The sequence below is a fragment of the Eurosta solidaginis genome, chromosome 1 (genome assembly GCF_040869045.1).
Source record: "Eurosta solidaginis isolate ZX-2024a chromosome 1, ASM4086904v1, whole genome shotgun sequence".
In the NCBI taxonomy this organism is placed as follows: Eukaryota; Metazoa; Arthropoda; class Insecta; order Diptera; family Tephritidae; genus Eurosta; species Eurosta solidaginis.
Window position 1 is genome coordinate 55107204 of NC_090319.1, and position 13763 is coordinate 55120966.

The 13763-nt window shown below is 37.5% G+C and overlaps 1 protein-coding gene across 6 annotated transcripts in view; it reads left to right on the forward strand.

Annotated features, from left to right (window-relative positions):
* Pbp95 (proximal sequence element A Pbp95) overlaps positions 1-13763 on the forward strand; it is a 207234-nt gene that overhangs the window by 14410 nt on the left and 179061 nt on the right. For 5 of the 6 annotated variants that reach the window (XR_010953847.1, XM_067790940.1, XM_067790906.1 and 2 more), the window contains exon 5: positions 2259-2643. Coding sequence is in view for 5 of the 6 variants with exons in the window: in XM_067790940.1 (XP_067647041.1) it covers positions 2259-2611 (353 nt within the window). In the remaining variant the exon portion in view is untranslated. Of the gene's footprint in view, positions 1-2258; positions 3003-13763 lie in introns of those variants that run through there. The other variant, XM_067790896.1, reaches the window with a different exon arrangement.

Here is a 13763-nt window from a genome sequence, read left to right on the forward strand (position 1 = left end):
AATGAGGTAGCATATTGGGAAGACTAGTTGGAACGTGCGTCATTTGGAGTTGAATCCCTTAATTTTTCACATATTTCCAACTCATATCGGATGCCTAAACTTTGAGCGCTCCTAGAATATTTTTTAAGGGAAATAAAGTCGCAGATGGCGACTAAAATATCAAATTGATACAAAGGGGTTTGTAGCGCAACGCTTTCAAGTTATTGCCAGCTCAATATATAGCTTTTCCAATCCAATTGTCAACCTCACCTACCCGTGTCGAATCCTGTTTCTTTAACAGTCGAGGCTCTGGCGACCCCAAGTTCCTTATGGATCTAGGGACTGAAAGGGCGGGATGGCACAGAAGGTTTCATGTGGTCATACCAAATCGTTCCCGCGATTGTCGAGCTAGTGCTTGTGGTAGTGCTTGTTATCGGAACGTACCGGATCTGCATCCGTCAAAGGTCCATCAACATCGATAACACTCCCCAGGGCCGTCGGGGAGTGTCCTTATCGCTACAACAACAACAACCAGTTCTTTGAAAACACCGATTACAAAAATATACAAATTATGTAAGGACTGTGCAAAGAATAAACTATGCAAAGAAGGCAATTGGGATAAGCTATGGCGTGGCTAAATGTGTTTGTACCATCTCAGGGGTGCGGGTTCGAAACCCACTACCGGGAAAAAACCTTTGAAGAGATTTACAACGTATAGTCCAAACAGCTGTCGCCTTGTGCGTCCTGACATCACATCGTTTAATGTCGCTTTCCATTTGTGTCAATTTATATTTGAGTAATTATGGATATGATATTATTGTAACTAATTTAGTGAAATTCCGCTTATTTGCAACCTTCTGCTAACGTTCGTATCGCAAAACTGTTGAATAAAACACTCCAATATTCTGTATGACAAAATGGTCTTTATTAGACTGCTTTGAAACTACTTCACAATTAAACTTCACTTCGCAAGTGATAGCGTGTTCAAAACAAACTGATATGCTTACTCAGCTTTTGCTCCTTTTATTATACTCTCTGCTGTGTCGTTCGCATACTTCTTGGCGTTTCTTCTTCTAGAATTTACTACTTGTTTACCAGCTATAAACTACAGATGCACGTTTATAGCTTCTCGCATAGCCATATGCGCGTGTATATGTGAGTGATACTTCCACCGATGATTGCATACTTTTGTGAGTATCTCAGATATGTGTGTGTGAGAACTACTTTGCTGATGATTGCATACTTTTGAGAGTATCTCTCCGCTGCTGTATGTACATATGTGTAGACATAATGAATGATTTGTTGATGTAGATACAAGTGACTGCTTAGTATTGGCTTAGAGATGATAGTATCCCTTAGTGTTGCTAATATTCGTCACATTATATTTAATGAACGGAATTAAACCACTCAAAATAAAAGCCTAATCATAATGTAAATGACGCTCGCTGTGGTTCAGAAGTAGCCAAACTTACCGGAGAGCCCCACCACATGTAGGCAGAAAACTTTATACTATAGAGATTTTTTCTAATAGGGGTTCGCGCTTCGACAGTTGTTTTGCAAATACTCTCAGTGTATCTCTGTCATGAATCAGCTGTTGACATAAAACATGTAGGAAAAAGCAACACACCATAAAATGGAAGAAAAAACAAAAGGTCTTTTGCAATTTTTGGGCAACACAGTCGAATGTACATATCTATCTAACAAGAATGAATTTTCAAATAATTCCTTGCAGGAGTAAAACATCTTAAAATGATATTGTAACGAATTTAGGGAAACTCCGCTTATTTTACATCTTCTACTTACTAACGTTCGTATTGATAAATTAAAATATATATAAATAAATAATAAAATAAATAAATAACTCCAATATTCAGTAATGCAAAATGGTCTTTATTAGACTACAATAACACTTGTACTTCATAACTAATTGAGTGTTTAGATCAAACTGTTTACTAACTACTCAGCTTGTGCTGCTTTTATACTCTCTGCCCAAATGTCTAGACGTTTCTTCTTCTAGAATTTTCTACTTGGTTACCAGCTGTATGTGTGTATTTGTAGTTTATAGCCTCGCATATCCATATGCGTGTGTATATGTGAGTACTACTTCGACTGATGACTACATCTGTGTGTGAGTTATCTCTTCGTTGCCTTGTATGTATGTGGGTAAATGATGATTAATGTGTTTATGTAGCTTGCTTTAATGTTGTTGTTGTTGTGCATTTACTTAGTAACAGCTTAGAGGTGGTAATATTCGTCACAATATAATTCTTATATTTCAGCAACTCACTCATCATATAATGACAATAACTCACAAACATCAAATATCTCTGCAGAGAATAATAGGTGTCAGATTGTGAATCAACTACCTGCTCTACAACAACAATCTATTTTTACATATACAGTTATAAAACAAGAGGATATTCATTCATGTATAAAGTCGACAATATTACAACCTGAAGCAAGTATTTCTATGATGCAAGAAAATTTAACACCACAACCACAGCAGAAGAAAAAAGCAAGAAAAAGCAAATTGGTAGATAATTTATCGTCAGAAGCCGCGCCTGCAGATAAACGCGTTTGCATTGATGCTGAATTGAAGCTGTCAAATATAAAGACTGAATATGAAATTTAAAGCTAAAAAAAACATTGGATATATTGATGAAGGTAGGAAAAGGCTTAAAATATTATTCATAAGTAAATTATAATAAGATGATTTAAGATACGGTTTACCGTGAAACATGCAATTTAAAAATATTGATATTAATGGTGTAAAATGAGTAATGGAAAACATTTTTAATAGTATTTTTTTTTTAATGTTGCCTCAATATCTACAAATGTAAAGAATTGTTCCGTTGTGATACAGAAATGTGGGTAAGGGCTTAACTCTTAAAGCTGAAGCTTCTATAAAACACCCAAGTTTATATTTTCAACGTGGCTTAGTGACAATGAGTAAGCTATCATGAGATATCTGTACGAGCTAAAAATATTAAAAGATAATCCTTAAATTAATTGATCGATATGAATCACATTGTTGTTGCATTTGCATGTTAAATTTATATCGGTATCTGGATCACTGCCCGATGGAACGCGGGGAAAGACTCACGTTATAGTTTATTTAGTTTTATGTCCGGTTTTTTAGTGCGAGTGTAACCTTGCCGCTTTCTTTTATATATAACATACAATTTTCCTGTTCATCTCAGCTTAAGCGGCCGAAGTGGCAGAGTTAAACTCTAGTAAACTTTAACTAGAGTTTAAACTCGCACTGAAAAATTGGCCATTATTGTTTTAAATATTTAGCGCTGTCGGAATGCATTAGATTCTGAGTTTAGTATGTTACTCAGCTCAGCTTTGATAAACGTTGGTTAGGATCCATTGGAGTATTTACCGTATTACTATCTTGATCTATAGAAATTGAACCATCTGTATTTCGAGTGATGTTCATGCAAAGCATAGACGTAGTAATCCCCACGTCTTTCATTTTAAAGTGTTTCGACAAGTCCTTCTTAAGCTTTGTTATCATTGTGTTATTGCTACCAAAAATTAAAATGTCATCGTTCAACTTCAAATTCATTATTCGGATGGATTGCTTCAAGCCGTAGAGATTGCATGTTCTAGTTGAGTGTGCAAAAGTTAATTTTGAGAAGAGATAACTCGGACAACGGGTATGGATTAGCTTATGTATAAATAACAATAAACGGCATTAAAAAATTTTTGATAAAATGCAACCAAGAATTTGTACGGATAGTTCGGATATATGGTCATATTTTCTTTTTAGGTGTACATATCTAGCTGCATTGTTTATTAGTAATTGTAATTTATTCATGGAACCCTTATCAAGGCACCCATATACTAGTTCTTGATATGAGATTATGGGCACTAATAGAGTCTTAACAAGTTTTAGCTTAATATCTAGAGGGATATAAGCTGCGGTTCTCCAAAGCTGTCTTAATACAGAATACGACTTAGAAATTGTTGCATTTATATGATCAACGCATGAGAGGGAAGTATTCAACCTAAAGCCTAGGGTTTTAACATAATTCTCATATTTGATAATTGTACCATTCAGTCTAAGAGGAGAAACATCATCCATTCTATATAAACAATGAGATAGGGCAATAGCTTGTGTCTTGGACGCATTAAGGTTAAGCCTATTATGCTTCGACCATAAATAAATTGATTCCAGATCTTCGTTTATTCTGAACACCATCACCCTGAAGAAATGCACTCACTGCATCCATTTGATGGACTGCCAAGTCAAGCTTTACAGCGGTGGCCAAAAGAAAACGTGTTGATGAATAAGCAACTGGAGAGTACGTCTCTTCGTAGTCAATACCCTTGACTTGCGAGTACCCTTTGATAACTAGTCGTGCTTTGTATCGATCTGTGGCCCCTTCGGAATTTGTTTTTATCTTAAACACCCATTTGCTATCTATAGCTTTTCTCCCCGTTAGCATTTTGGTGCCATATTTGGTGCTATTTTTTGGTCTATGCTAGTCATTTTATTGACGTAGTCTTCCATGAAAGAACAATCCGACAATTCCAGCCGCATCAAATATTTTTAGCAAATCCATCCAACGCAGTACCGCGTTATCCTCAAAATGCAGTCTCAAGTGATTTCCAAGCAACATTTGCGTTTTCACAATTCTGTATATACGAATAATTTGATGGCTCTATTAACAGCCCCAATGCTGATATGGCATGTCAATTTTTCGTCGCATCCTGCTCCGTACCTTCAATACAAGGCCAGTACGCCTTTAACACCAGATATGACTTTGCTGCAAATTTCCACGAGTCGTAATTTTCTCGTCTTAATTTTTCAATTTTATCAATTCCCATTGTAATTTGTACAAGCACGTGATTCTAACCTCAAAATCACGACAATTGCTCACCGCAACTAATATGTACATAATATAACAAATTGATCGCAAAGTGAAAAGTTCCTTCAGCAAATGTTTATACTTTAAATATATTGGCAATTATTTCACAGGATAAACGTGAGGTCCATAACCTGTTGTAAGTTTTGTGAAATATATTATTGCCTTGCAGATAAAAAACACGTCTTGCTGGTTATACGAACGATGTTAGAGCGAGCGATTTTAATAAAGACAACTTCTGCATATCGATATACATTACATGGTATAATTATCTGTTGAATTAATCCAAGGATTTCCAATGTCACATAAATTAATTTAGCCAAATAAGAATTGCAGTATTCATTCGCTTTTATTGAAAAAAGAGTACTTTACAAAAGATCGATATATACATAACAGGATCAACTAACTGAACTAACTACACAGCGCAAAAACCTGCTGTGTATTATATATGTATGTATGTATGTATAAAAAAGGGGTTGCCATATGAGATTGTATATGACAGTGATATCTCAACACCTCCACTCATTGTCTAATACAATTTCAGCTATATTTTTAAAACTCCTTGTTAATCATATATATTGGCACAAAATTATGTGCCGATTCTTATTTAATGGCTTTGTAAATATATCTGCAATTTGTTCTTCGGTACAAATATATTCCAAGTCGAAATAGCCTTCTTCAAATTTTTCCCCTATGAAGTGATATTGGACATCAATATGCTTCGTTCGTTTGTGGAAAACGGGGTTTTTGATTAGTCGGATCGCGCTTATATTATCCACGTATAGCTTGACCTTGAAATCGTTTTCTCCGACAGCTCGGCCACAAGTAAATTTAACCAAACTAGCTCTTTAACTGCTTGACAGGCGGCTACATACTCTGATTCTGTTGAAGAAGTTGATACTGACTGTTGCCTGATTGACGCCCAACTAATAACACCCGAACCAATATGGAAGACATAACCGCTCGTTGACTTTCTAGTATCTGTGCCTCCAGCCTAGTCTGCTTCGATATAACCAACAAAATCAAATTTACTGTCGCTTTTGTAAAGGATACCTGTACTTAACGTGCCCCTTATGTACTTCATGATTCGTTTTACAGCATTAATATGTGCTGCAGTTGGTCGCTCCAAATATCGGCTCACGCCACCTATAGCATAACTGATATCTGGCCTTGTTCCGATTGCCAGATACATCACACTGCCAACGGCTTCTCGATATGGAAATGATTTTTCGTGCTCTTCGTTTACAAAATCACTAAGCTTTTGATTGATGATTCGGAGCTGATACTGCTTTACAATCCATCATGTTAAAACGATTTAAAACTTTCATGGCATATGCTTTTTGTGTATATGTATTGAATTATCGGATAACTTTTCAATTTCAAACCCGAGAAAATATTTGGCTTCAAATACTTTTACTTCAAAATGTTGTCGTAAGTATGAAATGATCACATCAATTTCGCTCTCTTCGTTTGTTGCGAACAATCCATCATCCACATAGATGGCGATAATGGTTATTTCATTGTCCTTCTTACGAACAAACACACATGGATCTGAACTGCTACGCCTGAAATCGAATTTGCGAATGAAAAACGGAATTTTTGGTTCCAGCATCGCGAAGCTTGTTTAAGTCCATATAAGCTTTTGATTAATTTGCATACGCGCCCACTCTTGGCTTCATAACCAACTGGTTGTTTCATATAAACATTTTCCTTTAGTTCACCGTACAAAAAAGCTGTTTTAATGTCGAACTGAATTAGCTTCATTTTTTGACTCGCTGCCAAAGCCAAAATTAATCGAACCGACGTATATTTCACTACTGGACTAAAAGTTTCTTCATAATCGACACCATACTGTTGTGTGAAACCACGAACAACTAAACGCGCTTTGAATTGTTCTATCGTGCCATCTGGGTTTTGCTTCACTTTGAACACCTAACGGTTGTCAATTACCTTTTGATCTTTCGGAGCATCAACTAGTTTCCAAGTGTCATTAAGCATGAGGGATTCATATTCTACGTCCATCGCATGCTTCCACTGTTGCACTTCTTTTGAATTAATTGCCTCCTCATATGATATTAGTTCACACATTAACGCCGAATAACCTGATTCGATCAGTCGACTTGGTGTATTAACTTTTGGTCGAAAATTCTATCGCTCGTTTTGTCGCGATTCATGATCATCACACGTCTCCTCATCATTTGTCAAAACATTTTCTTCTTGGGAAGTGATTTCATCTTTATGTTCAGACTCTTGCTCACAATTGTTGCTGACCTCGCTATCTTCCATTTCTGATTCTTCGTGAGTCACATACTTTACAGGTTGCTTCTCGTTGAATCGAATATTGCAACTCATAAAAACCTTTTCGCTACATGGATCATACAACCGGACATTTTTATTTGTGGACTCGAAACCAATTAAATAAACCTTTTTTGCTTTTGGGTCCCATTGTTTCGGAATCTGTACAAAACATTCGGTTCCGAAAATTTTTACATGACCCAAATGTGGTTTGCGATCAAACCATTTTTCATATGGCGTGCTTCCAACGCAATTGCTATTTGCTGTGCGTACTGCTTCCGGCCATAGTGATTTCGGCAAACCACTTGCAATGAGCATCGTTCTCGCACTTTCTTGGACAGTACGATTGTCACGTTCGATGCGACCATTTTGTTCGGGAGTGTACGGCGCGATGCCTTCAAGCTGAATACCTTCATTTCTTAATAAGTTTGTCAATATTTTTCGAATGATAAATTCTTTTCCATTATCGAATCGAAAATGCCTGATTTGTGCACCATTCATATTTTTAACAAGTGGTACTAATGACTTCAAATGAATATAAGCCTCATCTTTTGACTTTAGTAAAAACACAAAACGAAAACTAGTGGCTTCATCTTTCACTAACATAAAGTAGCGAATACCACCTACTCCATTAATTTCACTCGGGCCGCACAAGTCTACATGCATATATTCGCCTCTTGCTGATGCTCGCTTAACAGACGTTTTGTGTGTTGCTCTGGTCATTTTACCATATACGCAATCTTCGCAGAAAAAAACTTTCATTATCAGACAAACTGACACCAGTAACTAGACCATTCTTACACATTTGCTTGATAGCGTCAGCATGCACATGTAATCGAAAACTCATTTTAATTTGATTTAGTTCGTTGCGTTTTCCTACGGCAACAACTTTGTTCAACTGGTCGACAAATTTGCAACCTTTGTCGATTATCACTGTGATACTTTATCTGTTATCATGCTTGTTGATAGCAGATTTTCGCTGAGTTCCGGAACGTACAGTACATTTTCTAGACGAACTGGCTTCCACTGATTGTCTACTTTTACATCAATTAGAATTGTTCCTATTCCTTCGATTTGTAAGCAACTATTATTTGCGACTTTAACTTTGCTACCGTTTGTGTGCTTTCGTAGCGTAGAAAACCATTCTCGATGAAATGTCATATGTTTTGTTGCTGCAGAGTCGACGTACCAACTATCAGATTCCTTACCTGGTAATTCCATTATTCGCTGTACGGAACACCATACCATTTCACCGCCTTCTTTGCTGGTCTTGCCGTAGATTTTCTTTCATATTTTGGACAGCCTTTATCTCTAGCCCAATGGCCTTTCTGCCCGCACGCATTACACTTCGTTTTTTGCTTCAAATTATCAATTTTTGATTTCGGATTTGAATCTTTTCGATTATATAGTGTCAGGAGGCCTTTTGGTTAGTTTTAGATTTTGTAAAAATAGTGAAGTTTATTAATATAAAAGTTTACAAAGTTTAAAAAAGTATTTAATTTCACAAGCTGCCTCTGCACACGATGAACGCTATTACTCGACTCTCTTCTTGTTCTGTTCGATCGTGTCTATGATGTGCTTGGGGGTAGGGTTGCCAGGTTGCTGACACTCGGCCGTTCCTGATAGGGAATCGACCTCGATTTCGTCGTTGTATGCTTCATCTGCTGAAGGATCTTCGTCAAGTTCTGGACAATTATGACAATACGGTTTTAGTTTACTCGATTGGAAGACGGATGTGAATTTACGCGATTTAATAAGCAAACCGGGTATATCTTCGATTACGAGGTAACGTTCTTTATTTAGTACTTTCGCGATTCGATATGGTTTACGATATTTAGGTTCCAATTTTCGCGATTCACCGGTTGCGACGGATTCGTTTTCGATTACTACGAGGTCATCTTCGTGGTAAATACGCGGAGATGAATATTTTTGGTCGAAACGTCTTTTCCAATTTTCACGTTCGCGATTGATATTTTCGGATGCTAATATGCCTTTTTGGTCGATCGGTATATTCACGACATTTTCGTCTACGTCGTCATGAATCGCTGCGACTAATTGATTATGTACGATATCGCGGAGATTAAAATTAAATATAAGTTCGTTTGGATTATATTTCGTGGTTTTATTATTTTGTGAATTAATGGTGAATTGTAAATTTCGTAGAGATAGATCCCAATCCTTTGGATTGTCGACGGTAGTACGTAGGTAATTAAGAATCGTTTGGTTAGCGCGCTCAACTTGTCCGTTGGACCTTGGAGTGCGTACGGCGGTTTTCACGTGTTTTATACCATTTTCATCGCAGTATGTCGTAAATGCTTTTGATGTATAGGCGGCTCCTCGGTCGGATATTATTTTTACGGGTAGCTCGAAGTAGCTACTTATTTCGTTTAATGCGTTTATGACGTGGATAGTTCGTGTATCGCGGGCCGCTTTAACGATTAAGTATTTCTAGAATGCGTCGGAGATTGCCAGTACGTAGCAATTACCCTTTTTGCTACGGATAAACGGACCTAGGTGATCTATATGGACCACGCGGAACGGTATAGGCTCGACCGGATCGTAGTACATCGTACCTTCTGTTTTACCGGATAGTGCTTTGCGGTAGCAACAATTAACGCACGCCACGATATAAGATTTTATATACTTGCGCAATTGCGGGAACCAGAATATTTTATGAATTCTTTCGACGGTTTTATCGAGCGCATGGTGACCCATCTTGTCGTGATATAGGTTCGCAATACGCCAACGTACTGCTGTGGGTACTACAAACTTTAGTCCGTCATCTTCCCTGCGATAGAGTCGATGATTATTGATGGGGAAATATTTCTTTATTTCGGGTTCGCGTGAGGATTTTATTTTCCCTTGAAGTATGTTGATTATTTCACGAAGTTTATCGTCTTGTAATTGCATAACATAGAGCCAATCGTTAACGTCGGACGTGATTTCGAGAATAGAACCTACTAGTTCTGCGGGTACGGCTGGTTCATCAGGTGATCTGCTTAATGCGTCTACGTGAGCTAGTCCACTACCGGGGCGGTGAACGGATTCAAAATCGCATTCGGATATCTTTAACCACCATCGTGCAATTTTTGACTTAAGCTCTTTATTTTCGCGCACTTTAGCGACGGCTGAACAGTCAGTTATAAGACGGAATTTTCTGCCAAGCAGGTAGATACGGAAATGTTCTAACACTTCCACGACGGCTAGAGCTTCGAGTTCATAGGAATGATATCTACTTTCGGTTTCTGTACAGTGTCGGTTGTAATACATCATTGGCTGCCATGTTTTCCCATCAGTCGATTGTAGGAGAACACCAGCCAATCCAACACTGCTTGCGTCGGTATGGACCTCGTGCTCTGCAGTTTGGTCATAGAGAGCCAAAACTGGGGCGGATGTTAGAAGTTCAATTATACGGTTGAGAGCTATTTGTTGCGTGTCGGTCCATCGGAACGAATTAACTTCAGTTTTTCGTAATAGCATCGTTAAAGGTTTTGTTATTAGGGAATAATCGGGAACGAATTTTTTGAAAAAACCCGTAAGACCTAAAAATCGTCGTAGTTCGGTGATATTTGACGGGACTTGGAAGTTTTTAATAGCTGATACCTTACGATTACCAGGCATTATACCGTTCTCGGTTATTACGAGACTGAGATATTCAATTTTCGTTTGTAGGTATCTACATTTATCGAGTCGTAACGTAAGGCCACTGGCCTTAAGGATAGATACGAATTTTTCGAGACGCTGTAGTCCCTCTTCAATTGTACGGCTTGGGATAATGACGTTGGCTAAATAAGCCAAAACTTCACCTGGCTTCATTTTAGCTATTAATCGATTCATAACGGTTTGGAATATGGCCGGAGCGTTGGCCAACCCTAAGGGCATTCTATTAAACTCGTAGTGCCCTTCGTTGGTGACAAATGCAGTAAACTGTTTCGATTCTTCGTCTAGCTCAATCTGATAATACCCCATACGTAAATCTAGAGTAGTGTAATACTTATTACCTGCGAGTTGAGCGAAGTGTTCATCCATGATCGGCATCGGATATGACATTCGTTTCGTTATTTTATTTAGACATCTATAGTCTACGCAGAGTCGATGTTCACCATTTTGTTTTTCTACAAGAACGATTGGTGATGCGTACGAAGATTCGGATGGTCTTATGATTTAATTTTCGAGAAGATCGTTAACAATCTCAGCAACGATTGTTCGTTTGGCGAAAGGTATTCGATACGGTTTCATATTGACAGGCGTTTTCGAGTTAAGTTCGATTTTCATTTTCGTTACGTTACAACGACCGAGATCTGCTGCTTTTTCAGCAAATACGTCGAGATATGATTTTAAAAGATTTTCGAGTTTTAAAATTTCGTTTCCGTCGATAGTTGTACCCGCGCGAATATTCAAAATGTTTTCCACGCGACAACAACCATTTTCGATTACGAGACGGTTTCCGTTTCGACATAAGCTATCAGTTCCAAGCAAAATGTTCTCGTTTAGTAAATCGTCGTTTACTAGCAAAGCTTCTACGTTAACTTTTTGTTTGTCTATTTCGATGACAAAGTTAATCTTTTCGTCACATTTAAACTGTCCATCACCAAACCCATTTAACGTTACAGCGCATGGTGTGGGGTTATCAATTTTGTAAGCGAATGTTCGTTTAATTAAAGTACGATTGCTTTCCGGATCAATAAATGAATTCGTGGGTAACCCGTTTACTCTAATCTCTTTTAAGATATCGTCTATAGGCGTGGTAGGCTCGTGATTTTGACTAATCATTTTAACGGAATTTTGTATATTTTTCGGACACTTTTCAGTTACGTGATTTGTACGGTTACAACTTTCACAACGTAGTTTCTTTTGCGGCTCTGGGCACTTAATCGAATAGTGACCCATTTTTGAGCAATTGAAGCACTTAATGTTTTCGGTTGTTTTTATATTCGTATTGTTCGTATTACGCGGAACGAATATAGTATTTTGGTTCAATGTAGGTTTTGGTTTATATTGAACGGATAATTTCACCTCATTGAGTACGTTATAATTATTAATGTCATTTAATAAGTCGTTACAACGCGCGTAGTTGTGTGATATTTTCTTTTTCATATCACTGTCATTGATTCCGTTTATGATATGAATCGCAATATCATTTTCCGAAATACCCCGCTTTGTACCGAGAGCGAGCATGCGATAATAAAACTCTTGAGGCGATCCGGTTACACCTCTTTTCATTTGTGACATTTTCATATGCATATCGGCTATACTATGAATACACGGAAAGTCAATTATCATCAGATTTGCGAACTCAGACCACCTAGCGTAAATGTATGGCAAAGAGTCTACCCACTGTTTGGCAGGCCCTTGCAATTTTTGTTGCACGGCACATAGTAAAATACAATCGTCAATACCGTATGTGTTTTTCAGCATTTCGATTCGCTGAACGTATTGAGTAGCATTTAATGATGTATTCGAAAGCGGATCAAAAGATGGCAATAGTTCAACTATATCGCGCACGTTATACAGCGGACGCGGTTGCCAGCCTAGTCGTTGGTCTGGAATATACGACGTGTTCGTGTACACGGGACGCGTTGTGTAGCTCGGATTGTTCGTATAGCTAGCGTTTGGTTGCGTTATCGGGTGCATATTTGTAGTTACGGGAATTGAATACGTAAATGGTGGGTTCGGAACATTTTGAAATTGGTTATAAACGGAACCAACTCCCAATGTATTCGTTGACATTTGTGGTTGCGGGAACGATGACTGAATTGGTGGCACTATCGATTGCACTGTATGCACGTTTGTGTTTATGGGTATATCTACCGGCGATGATATACAATGCGGTACAAAATTATTTTCTATTGCAACGTCATTTTGCTTTTGAGCCATTTCACGAATCGTATGCTCAAGTTCTGTCACTCGCTGTAACAACATTGAGTTTGCACTTTGAAAATTTTCTTCATTTCGTTTATTTTCTTCTAAACGTTTAATTAATGTATTTTTATTGCCAACGCTTGCGAGTCCTGTATTTTTGCATAGCTGTCGAAGCTCAGCAACGTTTGCAGATCGAAAATTTTTCATTGTTTACATTTATATTTTTTTACAAATGAATACCAATTACTAACTAATTGCGAATATGCACAAAGTAAAATTTGTGAAGATTTAATACATGTACGTGTGACGAGCACAACACTATTTGCTTTTTTCAATCGAAGAATCGTAGCAAAACAAAACTATATCGGCGAGTTCTATTTCGTTGCTTTGTGACTTCGGCACAATCGTAGCATAACAAAATATAAAAATATGACGAATATATGTATGTACGATTATTGCATTCGTATATTGTGGCTGCGGCACAAATTGCAAAAACAAACAAACACAAATTTTGGGTTCACTTTTCGTGTTGCGACTACGGCACAACTTTTGCTTTTCCAAAACTAATCGTATTTCGTATTCTTTATTTTATTTTATTTTATTTTATATTTATTTATATATATTTATTCGTAGCTATGACTACGGCACAGCTTTCATTTACACAAAAAAAACGTATTTATTACGATTTCAGAATTTCGTACTATGACTACGGCACATCTTTATTTTCCAAAGACAAACGAATCTATGGATTCT